The sequence below is a fragment of the Malurus melanocephalus genome, unplaced genomic scaffold (genome assembly GCF_030028575.1).
Source record: "Malurus melanocephalus ecotype Western Australia unplaced genomic scaffold, MMel_1.1 scaffold_829, whole genome shotgun sequence".
Lineage (NCBI taxonomy): Eukaryota > Metazoa > Chordata > Aves > Passeriformes > Maluridae > Malurus > Malurus melanocephalus.
Window position 1 is genome coordinate 53,316 of NW_026624061.1, and position 16,528 is coordinate 69,843.

General features: G+C 38.0%; 1 protein-coding gene across 2 annotated transcripts in view; it reads right to left on the reverse strand.

Moving 5' to 3' along the window:
• The window catches only part of XRCC4 (X-ray repair cross complementing 4), a 136,676-nt gene that overhangs the window by 45,195 nt on the left and 74,953 nt on the right, over positions 1–16,528 (reverse strand). The window contains exon 7 of one of the 2 annotated variants that reach the window (XM_057385475.1): positions 4,882–5,029. In XM_057385475.1, the coding sequence (XP_057241458.1) occupies positions 4,882–5,029 (148 nt within the window). Of the gene's footprint in view, positions 1–4,877; positions 5,030–16,528 lie in introns of those variants that run through there. The other variant, XM_057385476.1, reaches the window with a different exon arrangement.

Sequence of the window (16,528 nt, forward strand, 5' to 3'; positions counted from 1 at the left end):
AAAAAAATCCACAAACCTTGGATTAGGACTTCAAAAATGTGGACCGCGAGCAATAAATCAGAGAAATGCAGAGAGAGGATCCCCAGGGAGCCTTGGGCTCACCACAGGCTCTGAGTGCTTTCAGAGGGGTGGGAGGTTATCAAAAGAAAGGCAAGTCCAGCTTATTGCAGCATTGGGATATAATGCTAAAGGGTTTCTCTCAAAATAAATTATATATACATGCGAAGATTCGAAAAAAAAAAACCCTTTTGAAGGTAGAGAAAGGGAGCAGAGCATGAAAACTGGGGGTAAAAACAAAAAAAAAATAAATCCACATTTATCATTAACAAGCAAAAACTATGCAGCAGCTCAKTCTACCCACAATTACACACATGGCTAAGTTTAATCAGGCCCTGAAGTCAGGAACAAACACTGAGAGTGAGCACCGTAACAATCGTGTTTAAAGTAAAAATTACATTCCCTGTTTGGCCTCAGATGGAGCAAGGGGTGGCGATGCAGGTGGCACAAACCTCCCCCTGGCAGCTCCTAAGACTTTCAAATACCTGGGAACCTGATTGTGTTCCTTTGATTTGCTTGGGTGTCTCTCAGAGCTCAAAAAAAACCACATTGAACCCTTTGAACTGTCTGAAAAAACAGGGTTTATGTGTAAAAAAGGAAGGTTTTAAATACTGGTGGCAAAGATCCCATCGAATTGACCTGCACCTCAAAATTTCAGCAAAGCCAAAGGCATGAAGTGATTTTATTTTAAATGTAACCCTGATTCTGACAGCCACTATATTGCATTACTCAAACAAGAGGTATCAAGCCAGCAAAGGTCAAATTTCAATTTATAAAAAACCCAAAAGACAGCAATAGTGACATCAAATGTACTAAACTRGACCTTTGAAACTGAAATTTTTGACATGCACAACAACTAACAAGTCAGAGTCACGGTGCTTGGTGCAAACAGCCAATTCTTCACAAAAAACAAAGGACAAGGAAATAATACTTAATTGAATTAAGAGTATCTCTTAACACTTGCTTCTCAGAATTATGGAACATTTATTTTGCAAGAAAGTTTTATAAAAATTTTTTTCTAGTCTTATTCTCAGGAGAATCCAGCATATTTGCATCCGTAATGATGTTTTTCCTGTGTTTAAGATGCCTTCCCCCAAACCACTTCTGTAATTGTACATCCACTCAACAGTAGCTATGCATTAAATAGCAAAGAAATTATGAATACCCTCGAGCAGCAGGAATGGATTATATTTTGAAATATGCAGAATAACTTACAGAAATTTTGAGAATTACCCAGCAAAGCCTTTCTCCTAGGAAACACATGTGTGAATGAGAACAGTAAAAGATGCTTTATTAGCAAAAAATTAAAAAGACAGGGAGAAAAAGTTTTGTTTTTCTTAACTCATTAAACCCCCCCATCCCAATTTCGATTAATCAAAGCAGAAAGATGTAAGTTGGACTAGAAATTGAAGTTTTTTCCTGATTTATTTTTATTTTATTTACAGAGGCTCCATCTGTGTTCCACTGTGACTGCAGGTCATATTCAACAAGCATGCTTGATTTTYAAAATTACATAAAAAACTTTGCAATCTTCAGCAGATAGTATCTGCTCTCAAGTATGTACCAACACTTTTAAAATGAAAATATTATAGAAACATCCAATTATTGACAGGATTCAGGCTGACAGGCCACACAGCTAAGCCTTTCATATGCAGCCCCTGAAGAGATTTGGGTAATGCCTCAACAAGCATAACTTATAACTGTGGATTGGGAATGCTCTTATTAATTTTTTTTTTTGCCCTCTAATTATGAAATGCAAATTGTGAAAAGCAGAATTTGCATCTTAACTTGACTTAATATATTATCTCTGMCTTGCACCTTAGCAAATTCCCAGATATTAAGTCAGAGTTAGAGCTGAAACCAAGACCATCACCGTTTACTGGAATCAGAATAATTTTATTTTATTTCCTGGCTCGATTGTGTTTTGAACAGTAAGATCTACTCTTTGTCTCTGCACATTTCTAAAATATGTAAATGAGGAGCCACAAGTCAGTGTTATTAACTAAAAGTAACATCTTTCTACCCAAAGAAGAATTTCCTTTCACTGGATATCTCAGATTTGAGAACCTGCATGAGAGCTGGATAAACCTCACTCATGGAAGCTGGCTGACCCACTAATTATTCTAAATTTCCGCTTTATCCCAAAGTACATCTTTATTTCAGCAAATAATTAAGCAGTCCATGTAGCAACGTTGTTCCACAAATCCTAGTTCAGTTCTTTGCTGCTCTCATGGCTATTTCCACTAAGCTTTAAYATTATAAAAAGCACACTGCCAAGTTTCATTAAAAATGTTGATTTAGCCCTTGAATAAATTGCCACAGTAACACTAKATGTCTATATGGATAAATACAACTCAGCTCCTTTTCCTGCCACTGCACCCACACACAAAGGCAGCRCTCCTTTTGCTCTAATTTCTGCTTAAAACAGATTTTTATTTGCGTTCTTCGGAGTATTTTTTGSTCATATCCAAGAACATATTTTCATTCCAAGAAGCAGAGAATTGCCACACGACTAGCCTCAACATCCATAAATCCAAAATATTTGCAGAAATAGAATMTTTTAATTTTTGATGGCTTAGCATTTACTTTAGATGCTCTTAAGTTTAGGATAAATGCAACTTTCTTAGCATATTGTAAAGCCTATGAGGAAAATAAAAAAGTTAAGACAGAGAATTTCCCATGTAGCAACACCAACTGTGTTGGGAAGAAAAARAATGTTTTTTTCAAAAAACAGTCTGAAAGGCAAAGGGAAAAGAAAAGCTTGGATGCTTTCCTTAGCCAAAGAGGTGTTTTTAATCCTTTTTTTTTAGGATCTTGAACCAACAACTCACAGTGCAACAGAACCAGAGCAGCATCAGGTTCTTGGTGGGATTGTGGCAGCATTTTCCTCTCCTGGAGAATGTGACACGGGGCACAGGTGATGTCACCAGAAATTCCAAATGGGGAATAATTCTAAACCAGCTCTGTTTGCCAAAGCAAGGACTGTGGGAGACGATTTCATTTGTGTTTACATTAAAGGAGTCAGCCCTGGCTGCAGGTCTGAGCAGGAGAGCACAAAAACCAGAGAGGACCCGGTGAAATCTCAATCCCCAAAAACCACGACCCGCTCCCAGGGGCTGCACATCTCCCCTGTTTGTGATGGATTCCTTCCAGAGGTGAAGGAATTTCGAGGTTAACTTTCCCCCACTGCCGCCCCAGTGGTTTGCTTGGTTAAATAATTCTAATTTTTTTTTTTTTTTTTTTTTTTTTTTTTTTGCTCAGTGACACAATACTGGAAAACATTTTGGGCACGACCCCAACATGCTGTCAGCTTAAGATAAAGCCCTTTGCACCAACGCAGGATCTGGCATTCCATCAGCACAAATCATCAAAAAATTCCATCAAAAGAACACCTATATTTGTGAACTGGATCACGGTGTTAATTCTACATCTCCCTGCTTTTGACAGGCTGAAGAGAATTGAAAATTATTAGCCCAGCAAGTTGACTGAAAACTTGATTAGCAGCTGGCAAAAGACTTCAGAYGAAGCTCAAAACCCCTCAGCAGTGCTGAGGAAAATAATCAGCAAAAGTGGGAATTATTTCAGTTCGGCTTTTGTAACATTTCAGGTAAATGGGGGTATTTCCTCCCTTCCTTACCTAATCCAAGAATTGCCACTGCCACAGAAAGTGCAAAAGGGAAAATGGAGATACAGACTAATAGGATGGATGTCATATATTGCAAGTATTAAAATAGAACTAATTATATTATGGCCAAGAAGAAGAGCCACTCTTCAAATTCAGCCCTGACTTGACCTGTAATTATAGCAGAAATGCACAGTAAAAAAAACCCACAATGCTGCTTGTTCTAAAACTTGCCATATTTAGAAGAATTAAAACAAAATTATCAGTATCTTTTTGGTGGGCTCCCCCTGCACACAGGACTCAGATATTCACAAACTGGCAACTACTCCGTCCAAGGCCTCTGTGTATTCCTTTGCAATAATTTGCTTCCACAGGTTTTCCTTCAATAATCAATGCTAAAAAGGAAAGTGAACCTGAATTTCAGGCAAACACAGGCAGATTTTCAAAACCAAAATGACCAAATGTAATGGGAAAAGGGCATTTTTCATTGCAATGGAGTGTAAAAGACTGGAGTGTAAAAGAACAAARAGGCAGAATCTCACATCTTTCTATAGCACTCTTAAAAAAATCCCATTTTTAACTAATAAAACAGGATTGTAAATTCAAACATTCCTATCTGGCATCCAGCCACAACCTTCTACGTCAAAGTGAGATAATTCTCCTGCTGATTCAAACAGAAATCTTTGCTAATCATGGGAAATGTCTTTGTAATCTACTTGTGTCCATGTCTGTTTAAAGAGTCTATAATCCATGGAATATTATGGATAAAAATGGAAAATAGCTATTTTCAAATGTAATTTGCCATATATTTAGGGGGGGAAAAAAGGTTTTTGAAGAAAATACCACCAATCAATTGCAGCTCTGAGGCAACTCTGTGCTATAAGAATGTTCCTACAACACGTGGAATACTTGAAGTCAAAAGAAGTTGAAATGGACATAAGAAGAAAAAATATACCTTAAAACATTTTAAAATAATTTAAGCATTACAAATTCTTTAGGACCAAACTATTTTTTCTCCCTGGACATTTCATTTCCAGAAAAATCTGTTAAAAGATGAAATTGAGGGGTAATTTCCACTGAAACCCCAAAGGCAGAGTCTCAGGGTGGTGGGGTTGTCCATGCCATGTTGGGTTTGGAATCCCACAAACCTCACGGCGTCTGTGAACCTAAAAACATTTTAAACACATTTAAATTCTGCTTACTTTTCCTGGGAAGGCTGCTCTGCCTCGAAAGCAGCCACCTTAGCTCCTGTTCCTGCAGGTTTTGCTGCTCTCTGTCTTCTCTTCCTCCTCGGAGCTGGGTCGACAATGTCAGGGCTGCCCAGGAGGGAGGAATCTCTTCGTTCTGGAGCTGCCAAAAGGAAAAAAAGAAATCTAAAGTGAAATGTTTCAAGACAAGCCTTAAAATATTGCTTTTTTTGTTTCTTTCTTGTGAAAATCCCTCTTTGATAGAAAGATCTTTATTTGTCGCAGGATCTTTGTTTCTACACCACAAGATGGGCTCAGATTTGGGAGAAGTTTGTGACATAAAGGCAAGTTCAAGAAGACTGAATTTAAACTAGAAAGATCATCTTCCCTCAGTACATTTTTGTAGCCTTTGGGCAGAAAGATCAGCAGCCCCAAACTGGACAGGCTGCCTGGATTTTCACTGCCTCATTTGCTGAGGCTGAGTGGAGCAGGCTCTGCCCAAGTTCACCTGCCTAAATTGTGATTTCATACCTGGTTCATATTTAAATTACCACATGAATTCATCAAATACGCTTTATCTAAACTTGAACAAAAAAACCCATTTTGCTTTGACAATTACCTACTCAAAGCTCAAATGTCAAGACAAACAGATGCTTCCTAAAGCTAAAATCCTCCATTAAATTAAAAAAAAAAAAAAAACCATTAATGCATTCAGAAGTTATGCAGACATTTTTATTCCAGCTATCAACATCCTGCAGCACATTTTCATTTGGTTTGCCTTCAAATTGAAATCTTTAATTACCCATAATTTTCAAGACAACGATAYCCAGAACAGCACAGATTCCAGCCGAAATATATTAAATAATAATGTGGTGACTGAGGCTGATGCTTTTACAGTAACTTCCCTGTTCCTTACGTTCCTGTTTTAGGGAGGTTTAATCCTTACGTGGATGAAAGACACCATAATTTGAGATTGAAAACAGAAGGTTTTCACAGAAAGCAGATGACAATGAGTCCTATTTGTCCATTCCTGTCACAATTGTTATCCACATGTACTTAAAACAAAGCAGGAAGAGAACACAAGTGGCATTTTCACTGTTTCTCAAATAAATGTGTGTTTCTGGCCAAGAAAATGAATTCAGATGATCCCAGGGTGAAGCACATGTTCAACATTTAATAGTAAATATTCACCAGCATGAACTACATTTAATTAAATATTCACCAGCTCCATCACAGACTGGGAGGTGTTTGAGGGTGACAGCAGGTTTTAGCTGACACATTTCCCAGGCACCAGGTAATTAAAAAGTTCCAAAGTCCAGCACAGACAAGATACATTCCCACAATAAATGCTGGAAAGGGTTAAACAGCAGCCTGAGTTTCCATGCTAAATTTTAACTGGACATGAACACTTTTTCAGCGTTAAATGTTGGAAATTATTCATTTGTGACAGTTGTTCTTTACCTTTTTGGTGCAGTGTGTGTCTAACATTTGCACAAACATTATTTTATGTATTTCAGCACTGTCCAAAGTTGGTGTCTCCACAGTGAATACACACAGAACAGTTCACTGTCAAGAACACAACAAACCTGGACAATTTTACTGTCATAACTCTCATCCTTCCTATTTTGCTGTTCTCCTCCCACATCCAATACTTTGGCCAAAAACTAGAGGTGAACCTCATATACAAAACCTGCATTTTCCTAATACAATAAAAAAAAAAAAAGTCAAAAAAGTCTCTGTGCTTTCATCTGTGCAATGTGCAATGGTGATCGTGCTCAAAAATTTTTTGCTCTTTAGACACATAATTCTTCTGTGCCTAAAAAGACATTTTTTCCTTTCTTTCTAAAAAAAAATTAAATATACATATAATTGTAAAATTCTTTTAATAATACCAAAATAAAATTTTCTCTTTCAGGCAGCCCAGAATTCAATCTCTCAAACAGCAGCAGACTGTGGGTGAGGATTGATCACCACAGCCTTGGGGCTTTTTGTTGTGTTTGTTTCYTTCTTTTTAGCCAAAACTCTCAGAACTGCTAAAGAGAAGATGGAATACACTTGACTCTCACAGTACCATGCATCACCACCAGACTTTAAACACACACCCACCACTCCTGCCCAAAAATAATTCCCATTAATGAATTCATTTATAGCTCTTGACCAAAAGCCAAAGAAAGCTTCAGCAAAATATTATTCATTGCTCAACATAAAATCTTTTGGAAAAATGAGAGACAAGCCTAAGCTGTTCATTCTGAAAATATTTTCTGWCTAAATTTAAGCAATGTTTTAAGGAAGTAAAGTTCCTTGACTCCTCGTGAAATTAAATTTCTTACTTTTATATTATGTAATTCAATATGAATGACTGTTATACCTTTGAGAGGAATGGTAGCAATTTAAATACAGACAAGAGCGCTGTTGGATGAAAAACTGTAATTAAACCTCCTAAACCAAACATTGATTAGGAAAAGAAAATATTCCCAACAGATAACACACTTCCTGCAGGTGAGTAAATGCAAGAAATGAGATTGGTAAGACAGCAAGAAGGGAATCATAATTCAAGTACTAAAGGAATATTTGTACTTGCTAAGAAGATTAAAGATTTTAAATAAAAAATCCTGCTCATTGGGTTTGGGATTTTTGTTGTTTTGGGGTTTTTTTTTGTAATTTTGAAGGGTGATATTGTTCGGTGGGTTGAGGGAAAAGATAGGATATTCTAAAAAATAAGAAATAGGATATTCTAGAAAATAACTGAAAACTGAAAATKRCTTTCATTGGTTTGGAAGAGYCAGGATGAAATTAAAYCAATGCAGCCCCACARTGTTGGGGATCTGGAAGGAGAAGAYGACTTTAATACAGAAAAATGCCARGATTCATCCTTCTGGAAATTTTTTATTTATCTGGAAATAAAAAAAAAAAAATTATCTGGAAATACAACATCAGGATCTCTGAAACAACAGAAATTAATTTCTGTCACCTACTTAAAGATAAGCAATCCAGTTATATATTAAAATATACTTCTGTATTATTTTATTTTGATACACAGAAGTCAGTCTTTTAAAAAGAAATACCTTCCAGTCTGTCATATCCACCTTTCAGATTGAAAAAAACTTCAGCTCTGTGCACGTTCCTYCTCTGTATCATCACCTCTAATGAAAATTCTACAAGTTTGACTTGTCTAATAATTCATGACAGTGTCACTGAGAAAACAGGATGCAGCTCCTCTCAGTACAGCAATAAAGGGCTAAAATCAGCACCAAAAAGCTTATTTTTGCCATTGAAAAATATAAACAGGAACCAAAGCAAGSAAGAGATGAGAAGTTTTCCATATTTGAGGAATTTGTTTGCCTGAGATGACCTAACTTCACACAGACAGAAAACACAACTTCGATGTGCAAATTATGAATTTGCAAGCAAGGAAAAAACCTGCAATTAATGAGATTTTACCAATAGGAAACAGACTTAACTTCTCTTCACCTTGATATTATATGTTTAAGATACAATAAAGGATCAAATAAATTCAAGGAACATTCATGTTTCCAGCGTGTACCAGCAAAAAAAATGTAATTAGTTTGATCACAATAAAGAACTTGTAGGTCTTAAAAGAAAATAAATTTCTTCAGATCAGAATGGAACATGGGAGATTTTTGAAGGACATGGGCATTTATCCTAAAAGAAAAGCCTTTGTTTAAAATTATCTCCTATCCTGGAGATTTTATCAACTGCAGCACACAATTCTGCCAATTTCAATTCCTCTTCTGAATGAAAACTTAGCTTTTTCATCAGAGTGCTAAAGATTTAGGAAAATTTGTCCAGATTTTCAGATATTCATGTTATCCTAGCTCCCCTGAATTTCTCCCAGATGAATTCTGCCTGACTCCGTGGAATTGATCATGTGAACTTTCAAGTTTTGCTCTTTAATGAAGCYGACGATTTAACTTAAAATCAGCACCAGTTCTCAACAAAAATGGGCTGAGAACCACACAAATGGGACCAATGAATCACAAACCCATCACCTGAACAACAGCAGGACTGTCTGTGTCCCAAGCTAACAGAGAAAGGAAAAAAACCAGAAAGGGGACAGAATTTATCACTTTAATCCCTGACTGTAGAGAAACTCCAGCAATTTCGTGGTTTCACAATCCCAGCACAATTCCCCAAGGGATCACCGTGGCTGATAATAATTAGCATTTCTCTGACAGCCTCAGCAGAGCCCTTTAAATGAGTGGGAATGGAAATTAAGTCGTTCCTGACAGGTGATTTAGGAAACACCACTCCTACCTGGGCTGAAGTTACCCTGTGTACACAGATCCTGGTCATGGATGGGCATTTTTCATGAGAAAAAGACTCATTTGGATCACTCAGAGATCCAAAATCAAACACCAAAAGTGTTTAATTTTGTGCATCTGCTTCAGTGAAAGCAACAGGAATATGTCACTATATTAATTTTAGGAAAATTTTATATTAATTTTAGGAGTGAGAGCCATTCCCCACTCCCTTTGTTCTGCCCTACTGTATATTTCATTCTTTGTATAAATTTGGGTTTACTGTGCCATAAWCCCCTGGGGCTGAGAGGCAGTGGAGACCCGGGTTCTATAAATTCTCTGTCAGCTGGTTATTAACGTTTATTTTTACAAAGAACATCTCCATGGGAAGTGTTTATGAAGACACATTTTAAAACAACTCCGGCAAAAAGTTTAGATCCAGCTATACAAAATTTATAAATTGYATTCAGCTCAGTCAGGAAGTTTACATTTCACCCTTCTAGGCTGTATTACCATTGAGTTTTCTATTTGCAAAGTCTTTTCTTTTCCTGACATCACTCTTTTCTAAAAGCTTTTAAATAAATTAAAAAAAAAGCTTTTAAATAAATTAAAAACAAAAAAACAAAAAAACAAAAAAACCACAACAAAATAAGCCCACACCAAAAAAATCCAAAACAAAAACCCCACACAAAACACCTTTATCTCAAACTTTCAGGGAAACTAATCAAGTAATAGGAAAAATCTGTTTGCCATAAGGTTTCCTTCTCAACATTTATTTATTGGAGATAACTCAGGTGCTCMTCTGTTGCCATCWCACATTGTCTTGAAACTRCATGGCCAAAAACAAATTAGGGTAMATTTGACAAGTAAATAATAAGTTTGGTCAGGAGGCATGAAAAAATCTCTTTTCATCCATCAAAATATAAGAGGGAAAAAAGAAAAAATACATTTTACACATAGCCACAGAACTCTGAGGGAGCTCATTAATTTTAATCATCAAAACCATGATGTGTAATAGAAATCCCTCTTCTAAAAAATAACTTGAGAAGGGAATTTTAATGAAACATACAATCAGATGAGAGATGCTAATTTTCAATAATCCACATTAGTGCGTTTTGCTGAAAATAATTTCAGTAACACTATAATTCTTTAAAAGTCCCTGGTTATAAACTTTGCTGAAGGTTACGATTTTGCTTGAAAACACTATAAATTTATAGTGTCTCTAGCCCCTAAAAGTTAGTACCTCCCTCAGAGGCCAGAGAGAAAGCTTTAGGATGTGCTCAGGTCTTTCCCAATGTGGGGTCAGGTAGGAACTTTGCTGAAGCAACATTTTGCAATTTCAATTTGGATTTCTAAAAAAATCTCCTAACAGTTAAAGCTGTTTTCCCTGCTTTATTTTCCATGGAAATAGGAAACTTGGTCACAGAAATAATTTCTCTTCGCCTTTATATGTATTATACAAATTATATATTTAAGATATAACAAAGGATCAAATAGATTCAGGGAACATTCATGTTTCCAGCCTGTACCACCAAAAAAATGTAATTAGTTTGATCACAATAAAGAACTTGTATTTCTTAAAAAGAAAAGTTTCTTCAGATTTGAATGGAACATGGAAGATTTTTGAAGGACATGGGCATTTATCCTGGAAAAAAAGCCTTTATTTATAATTATCTCTTTTCCTGGAGATTTTATCAATTGCAGAATTCTGACAATTTTAATTTCTCTTCTGAATAAAAATTTAGCTTTTTCACCAGAGCGGCAAAGACTTAGGAAAACCTGTTCAGATTTTCAGGTGTTAATACTACTGCACCTCCCCTGAATTTCTCCCAGCACCCTGCTGTCAGCAGAGCAGAATTCCCTGGCTGAATTCTGCTTTTTTTTTTTTTTTTTGTTTTTCCAGCTTTATTTTCCACGGGACAGGAGCAGTTCCAAAAATGACAGCTCAGGTGCTGTGCTGGCTCTAGTCTGGGGCTGTTTGGGGACAAGCTTTAGGCTGCTCAGCAACAGCTTTTCAACAATTCTAATTTATTGAGAGAATCTTTTCACCCCTGGTCTCAAAGCGCTGCATTTTTTTTTTTTCTGTACACACCATCAGCAGCACAGAAAGGTCGCAGTGTGAGGATGGGATGAGCTCAGCGTCCCGGGTGTGCCCTGTTTGCTGCAGTCATGCTCTGAGCTCCCGGGATGTTCCCTCTTGGATCATTCTGTACCACCCAGGGTGGAGGCAGGAGGCTTCTGGACACAATTCCTGTGGGAATTTTTATTCCAGAGGGCAGCSGGGCTGAAATCACGGGGCTGGGGAAAGCTTTGCCTGAGGTTTGAAAGTCAGCCTTAAGTGAATAATGTGAATAATCAGCATTATTTACCCATGTCAAAGCGGTGAGTGATAATTCTGTCATCTTTTATATAGATAAACCACAGAATTACGGATTGTTTTGGGTTGGGGAGCTCAAAGTGCCACCCCATCCATGGCAGGGACAGCTCCCACTGTCCCAGGCTGCTCCCAGCCCCAATGTCCAGCCTGGCCTTGGACACTGCCACCTGTGCTGCTGTTAGGAATGTGAATTTAAGCAAAATATCTGGTTTTGAGCACTCTGAAACAGGGATTCTGAATTAACACCTGCAGTGAGTTTGGAGCCTCTCAGGTATGTAGAGAGAGCTGCTCTTCCTCCTGTGACAGATTCTTCACTCTTGGATGGAGAAATACAGGACAGCAACTCAAAGATCAGTAGGCAAGAAAGGCTTTAGACTTTATTTGGTTTTATTTTGAGTTTCTGAGACAGCAGTGTGCCCAAAAGGCCAATGGCACCTGAGCTGTCCCAGCCATGAGGTGACCACAGCCCCAGGACAGTGACCATCCCTGTGCTGGACACTGCTGAGGGACCAACCCTGGGGACAGCTCTGGGACCATCAGGACAAGAAATTGAGGGGATGGGGAAGGTCTGGAGCCCCAGGAGTGACTGAGGGAGCTGGGAAAGGAGCTCAGCCTGGAGCAAAGGGGGATCAGGGGGGACCTTGTGGCTCTGCACAACTCCTGACAGCTGTAGATGAAGTGTTTGCACCTGGGTGGTCAATACAGTGACCATTTAGTAAAATCATTAGGCTATGGAAGGGCACAATCAAAAGCACGATAAACATTAACCAGGGAAGGAATAGAAGCTACACTCCATTGATTCAAAGCCTCACAAATTAACAAGTTAGGCCACCTATGCCAGCCTTTCTCATCACCAGGCACASCAGCASCAGCTCASCAGGCAGTCAGTCACAACTGTGGGGTCACTGCCCACCAGGGACYACCAAAGACACTGCCAGGACAGAGAACACTGCTGATGGGAGGGAATGTGTGTTAATGACCTCAGGGAAATGTTACCRTATCAATGTTTGTTCTGGGAAAACCTGAGTCTACACGTAAAACACAGCCCAAGAAGAGGAACCTGTCTGTGCTCAGCACACACGGTATCTCAGAGCAATGTTCCCTCATGCACCCAGCACTGAATGAACAATGGCAGCTTCTTGGTGCTGTATTGCTGTTAGGGATGCTTATTTTTACCCATTTTTGGGGGACAGAAGGGGACAGCCGGGGGGATCGAGCTCTGCCCCAGGGAACAGGGACAGGAGGAGAGGGAACGGCCTCAGGCTGTTCCAGGGCAGGCTCAGGGGGGACATCAGCAGGAATTTGCCCATGGAAAGGGTGCTCAGGCCTTGGCAGGGGCTGCCCAGGGAGCTTTGGAGTGCCCAGCCCTGGAGGTGTCCAGGGAAGGGCTGGAGGTGGCACTGAGAGCTCTGGGATGGGGACAAGGTGGGCATCGGAAACAGCTTTGACTCAATGATCTTGGGGGTCTTTTCCAACTGAAATAAATTATTCTGTGGTTCTGTCACTTGTTAAATTCATTTTCTTAATTCTCTGAGTAAAGCACCAGATTGCCATGATGCTGGCACAGTGTTTGCACTGCCTGGTCTGTCTCCTGGACATGACATAAAAGCAGTTTAGGGGATCCCCACGCTGACACTGTTCATTCCCTAAAAACCCCACAGATCACGAAGCCAGGGAGATTTCCCCCTGTGTGCCAAAAGCAGCCTAAAAACACAAGAGTGAGCTGCATTTGGGACATCCCTGCCGTGCCCAGAGCCCTCTGCCACAAGAATGATTTCTTTCCCCATTTAACAACCTTTGAGGAAATCAATACAACTCGAGGGAGGCCGTAACTCTGGAAAATGTGTTTCCATAATGATGGCATTTTATGGTGGATAAATTAGTAAYCTCTACCAATAACTTCATCATGTTGTAKTTGTAYGCCRAAGATTTTTTTTTTTTTCAATGGTGTTACACATTCCATTTCTTTGTATTATTGATATTTCCACTTTAGGCTGAGGCAACATTTCAAGTGGAAAAAATCTGAAGTATAAACCTGTTTAAAYGGGAATTTTGTTTGTCTGTATTTCACTGTGTACTTGTAAGGAAACACAAAATCTTTTAAACAAATATTACATTCAGACCAGGAGGTATTTTGCAACTTCTTCATACAGCAACATAAATACGTGGCGCTATTTTAGAGATAAAACAGCAACATAAATATGTGGCAATATATCTTTTAGAGAAAAAGACAGATTCAAGGCTTTAAAATAATCCACTCTAAAATCAGTGACACAAGACCTCTGCCCCTTGATAATGACACACAGCTTTAACCTTGGATAACAAACCAGGCACTTTAAAACTGTCCTGACATGTGAACATACRTAATTAATGATGGCACAGAGCCTAATCACTCAAAATTTTACTGTCAAAGGACAAAAGTCAAGATGAGTGAAAGGAAAATGGAGATTTCTGGGGTGGGCAGGCATGAGGAGAGGGCCAGCATTGCTGGGCAAGGCTCAGCCACAAGTAAATYTGTGATTTCATTGCCCAGTGGATGCTCTGGTGGCCAATTTGACTCTTCAGCACCATAAAGATTATAAAATGTGGCTATGACCCCTCAGTCAATGCTGATGGAAAACAGCTGAAAGTTTGAAAAGCCTAATTAATGCCACCTTAGAGCGCTACTGATGGGACCAAAGGTCACCCTGACATTATGAACTAATTAGGAAAACACATTTAGACATTGAATGTATTTGGGGCTCCTTAAAATTTTTATTTTAGGTATTTTAAAGATTAAACCACTGCCCAAAGTATTCAATGCCTTGAATAATGAAGTGCAAAACCTCAGAAGGTAGACATGACAACATCAGGAAAGTCAAGCTTGGCTCCAGCATGCTCCAGGTTTCAGTGATGATCACCACAAATTTGGGGTGAAGCCTGTGAGATTTTGTACTGCTTCTTTTGYATCCATTTTTCTTTACTTTCCCTGCCTTTAGCAAACTTTGAGACACACTGAGGAGACTGTTAGAAGCAGATCATTGCCCAGAAATTGACTGTATAAGGTGCTTTTGWCAGAATTTGAACAAACCCCTTCCTTCTCAAAGGCTGTTCCACAAGAAGCTCATGCCCTTTCCAAATAATCTTCCTGCAGAAGGGATTTTTTGAACATTTATATTCCACTTTTTTGTATTTATAGACCTTATTTTCCCCCGAATTTAACAAGCTTTATATTTTTGATTTCTATTGCACATTTTTTAATTTTCTACAAGCAGATGATTAAGCTCCAAACACTGCCACGCATTTTTCCTGCATTTGCTGCAAAATGAGCGAGCTGAACTGAGGCCTCACATGTCATTCACCAGGAACAAAGCTCTATTTACACTATTACCTTTCTGGACCCACTTATTTCTCTTGAAATCAATATAAAACCTCCACTAAATAAAAGACATACCATGAGTATTATCTATAAATTGCTGTCAGCTACCTGCCGCTCTTTTTTTTTTTTTTTTTAATACAGTATTCCTAAAAGGCTTTTCATGCAGTGAATTTAAAGGCAGCATTTAAGATGTCATTATGGCATGTCTTTATATACAGCTGCCATTAAAGGTTCTTTGTAATGGATTCAGAAATGATGAACAGGGAAGCTGCCTCAGTCAGACATGACATTAATGTTTTTATGGCAGATGCACTGGCACAATCTCAATCAACATCACCGGGGTAATTCTGCCTGGGAAAAAAAAAAGCCACAGGTAATTCTGCTTGCTCTAAAAGGCTCTGAGGGTCTATTTAAAGAATTTTAAAGATCTAAGTAAGTACTCTGAGAGCAGCAACACATTAATATTTATTACAACACTTAGTGAACAATGAACGTGAAACCTGGTCATGTGCAAGACGTTGATACACACGAGGAACAAAAAATTATCAATCAGCAGGTCTCAATCAGAATCTAGAAGTTGTTTTAATCTGCAACAACTTCTGTATAGATGCTCTTAAACACTCACACAGCATGATTTTCAGTCATCATTCATTACTCATTGTGTTATCTATATATAGGGATAATTTATAATTTATTCTAATTTAATATTTCATGCAGGCTCAAAATATCTATTTGCAAGAAGGAAAATGCTTTTCTATATTTGATGTATTTTTGTRATTTCATTATTACACTGGGCAATTCTCATGCCCCTTCACCATCAAAAATTCATTTGAATTATKAAGGCCCCGCGGAAATTTTAAACAMTTCCTGACATTTCTCCAAAACAACAGTTACTATAATGGTAAGGTTTGATTACAAAAAGTAATACAGTCTCCCTCTAACTAAATAAAGCTTAGAGAAAATGGGATTTAAATACAAAGGGTGTGTAAACACACACTCCTTTCCCCACCACAACACAACAGAATGGTTTAGACTGARGAGAGTTTTTCCTCTGGCACCTTGCTTTGGTAAAAATACCAAGGGATGATCAGTGTGATGTAAACCACAAACTAAACTCTAGTGATGAAATACAATAAAAACACGATGTTGTCAAAGAAAGAATGCCAGTGGGTTATTTCCAGAGAAATTTGCTGAAGATGTTGGAAAGTATGAATGATTTTATGACTTTCTCTAGAGAACCAAGTGAAAAAATGGCAACAAAGACATGAAGAATTAAGCTCCACTAMCAGTAAAAGCAGAATAAAGTCAATAGGTTATGCAGGTGATGTATGGGATTCTATGAGAATATATTTTATCATTTGATATTTTTACTCTTTCCAGGAAAAAAATGTAATGTAAACCAGAAAATCTTGGTATCACATTTTCTCAAATTAAAGGTTTAGAGGTACTCCAGCTATCCTAAGTAGTGCTGTACACAAAAGCTTGATCCTTAGAAAAAAACCATGTTGATCTTATTTAAAGCTAGAATTTTTGCCTTTGCAATATTACTTCTAAACCATCATAAAAACAAGTTTGAGAACCTGCAATTTTCTTTTATTGGAGTGGATTAATCATTATTATACTGGTATAGGTAATCGTAAAAAAAAAAAAAAAAAAAAAAAAAAAAAA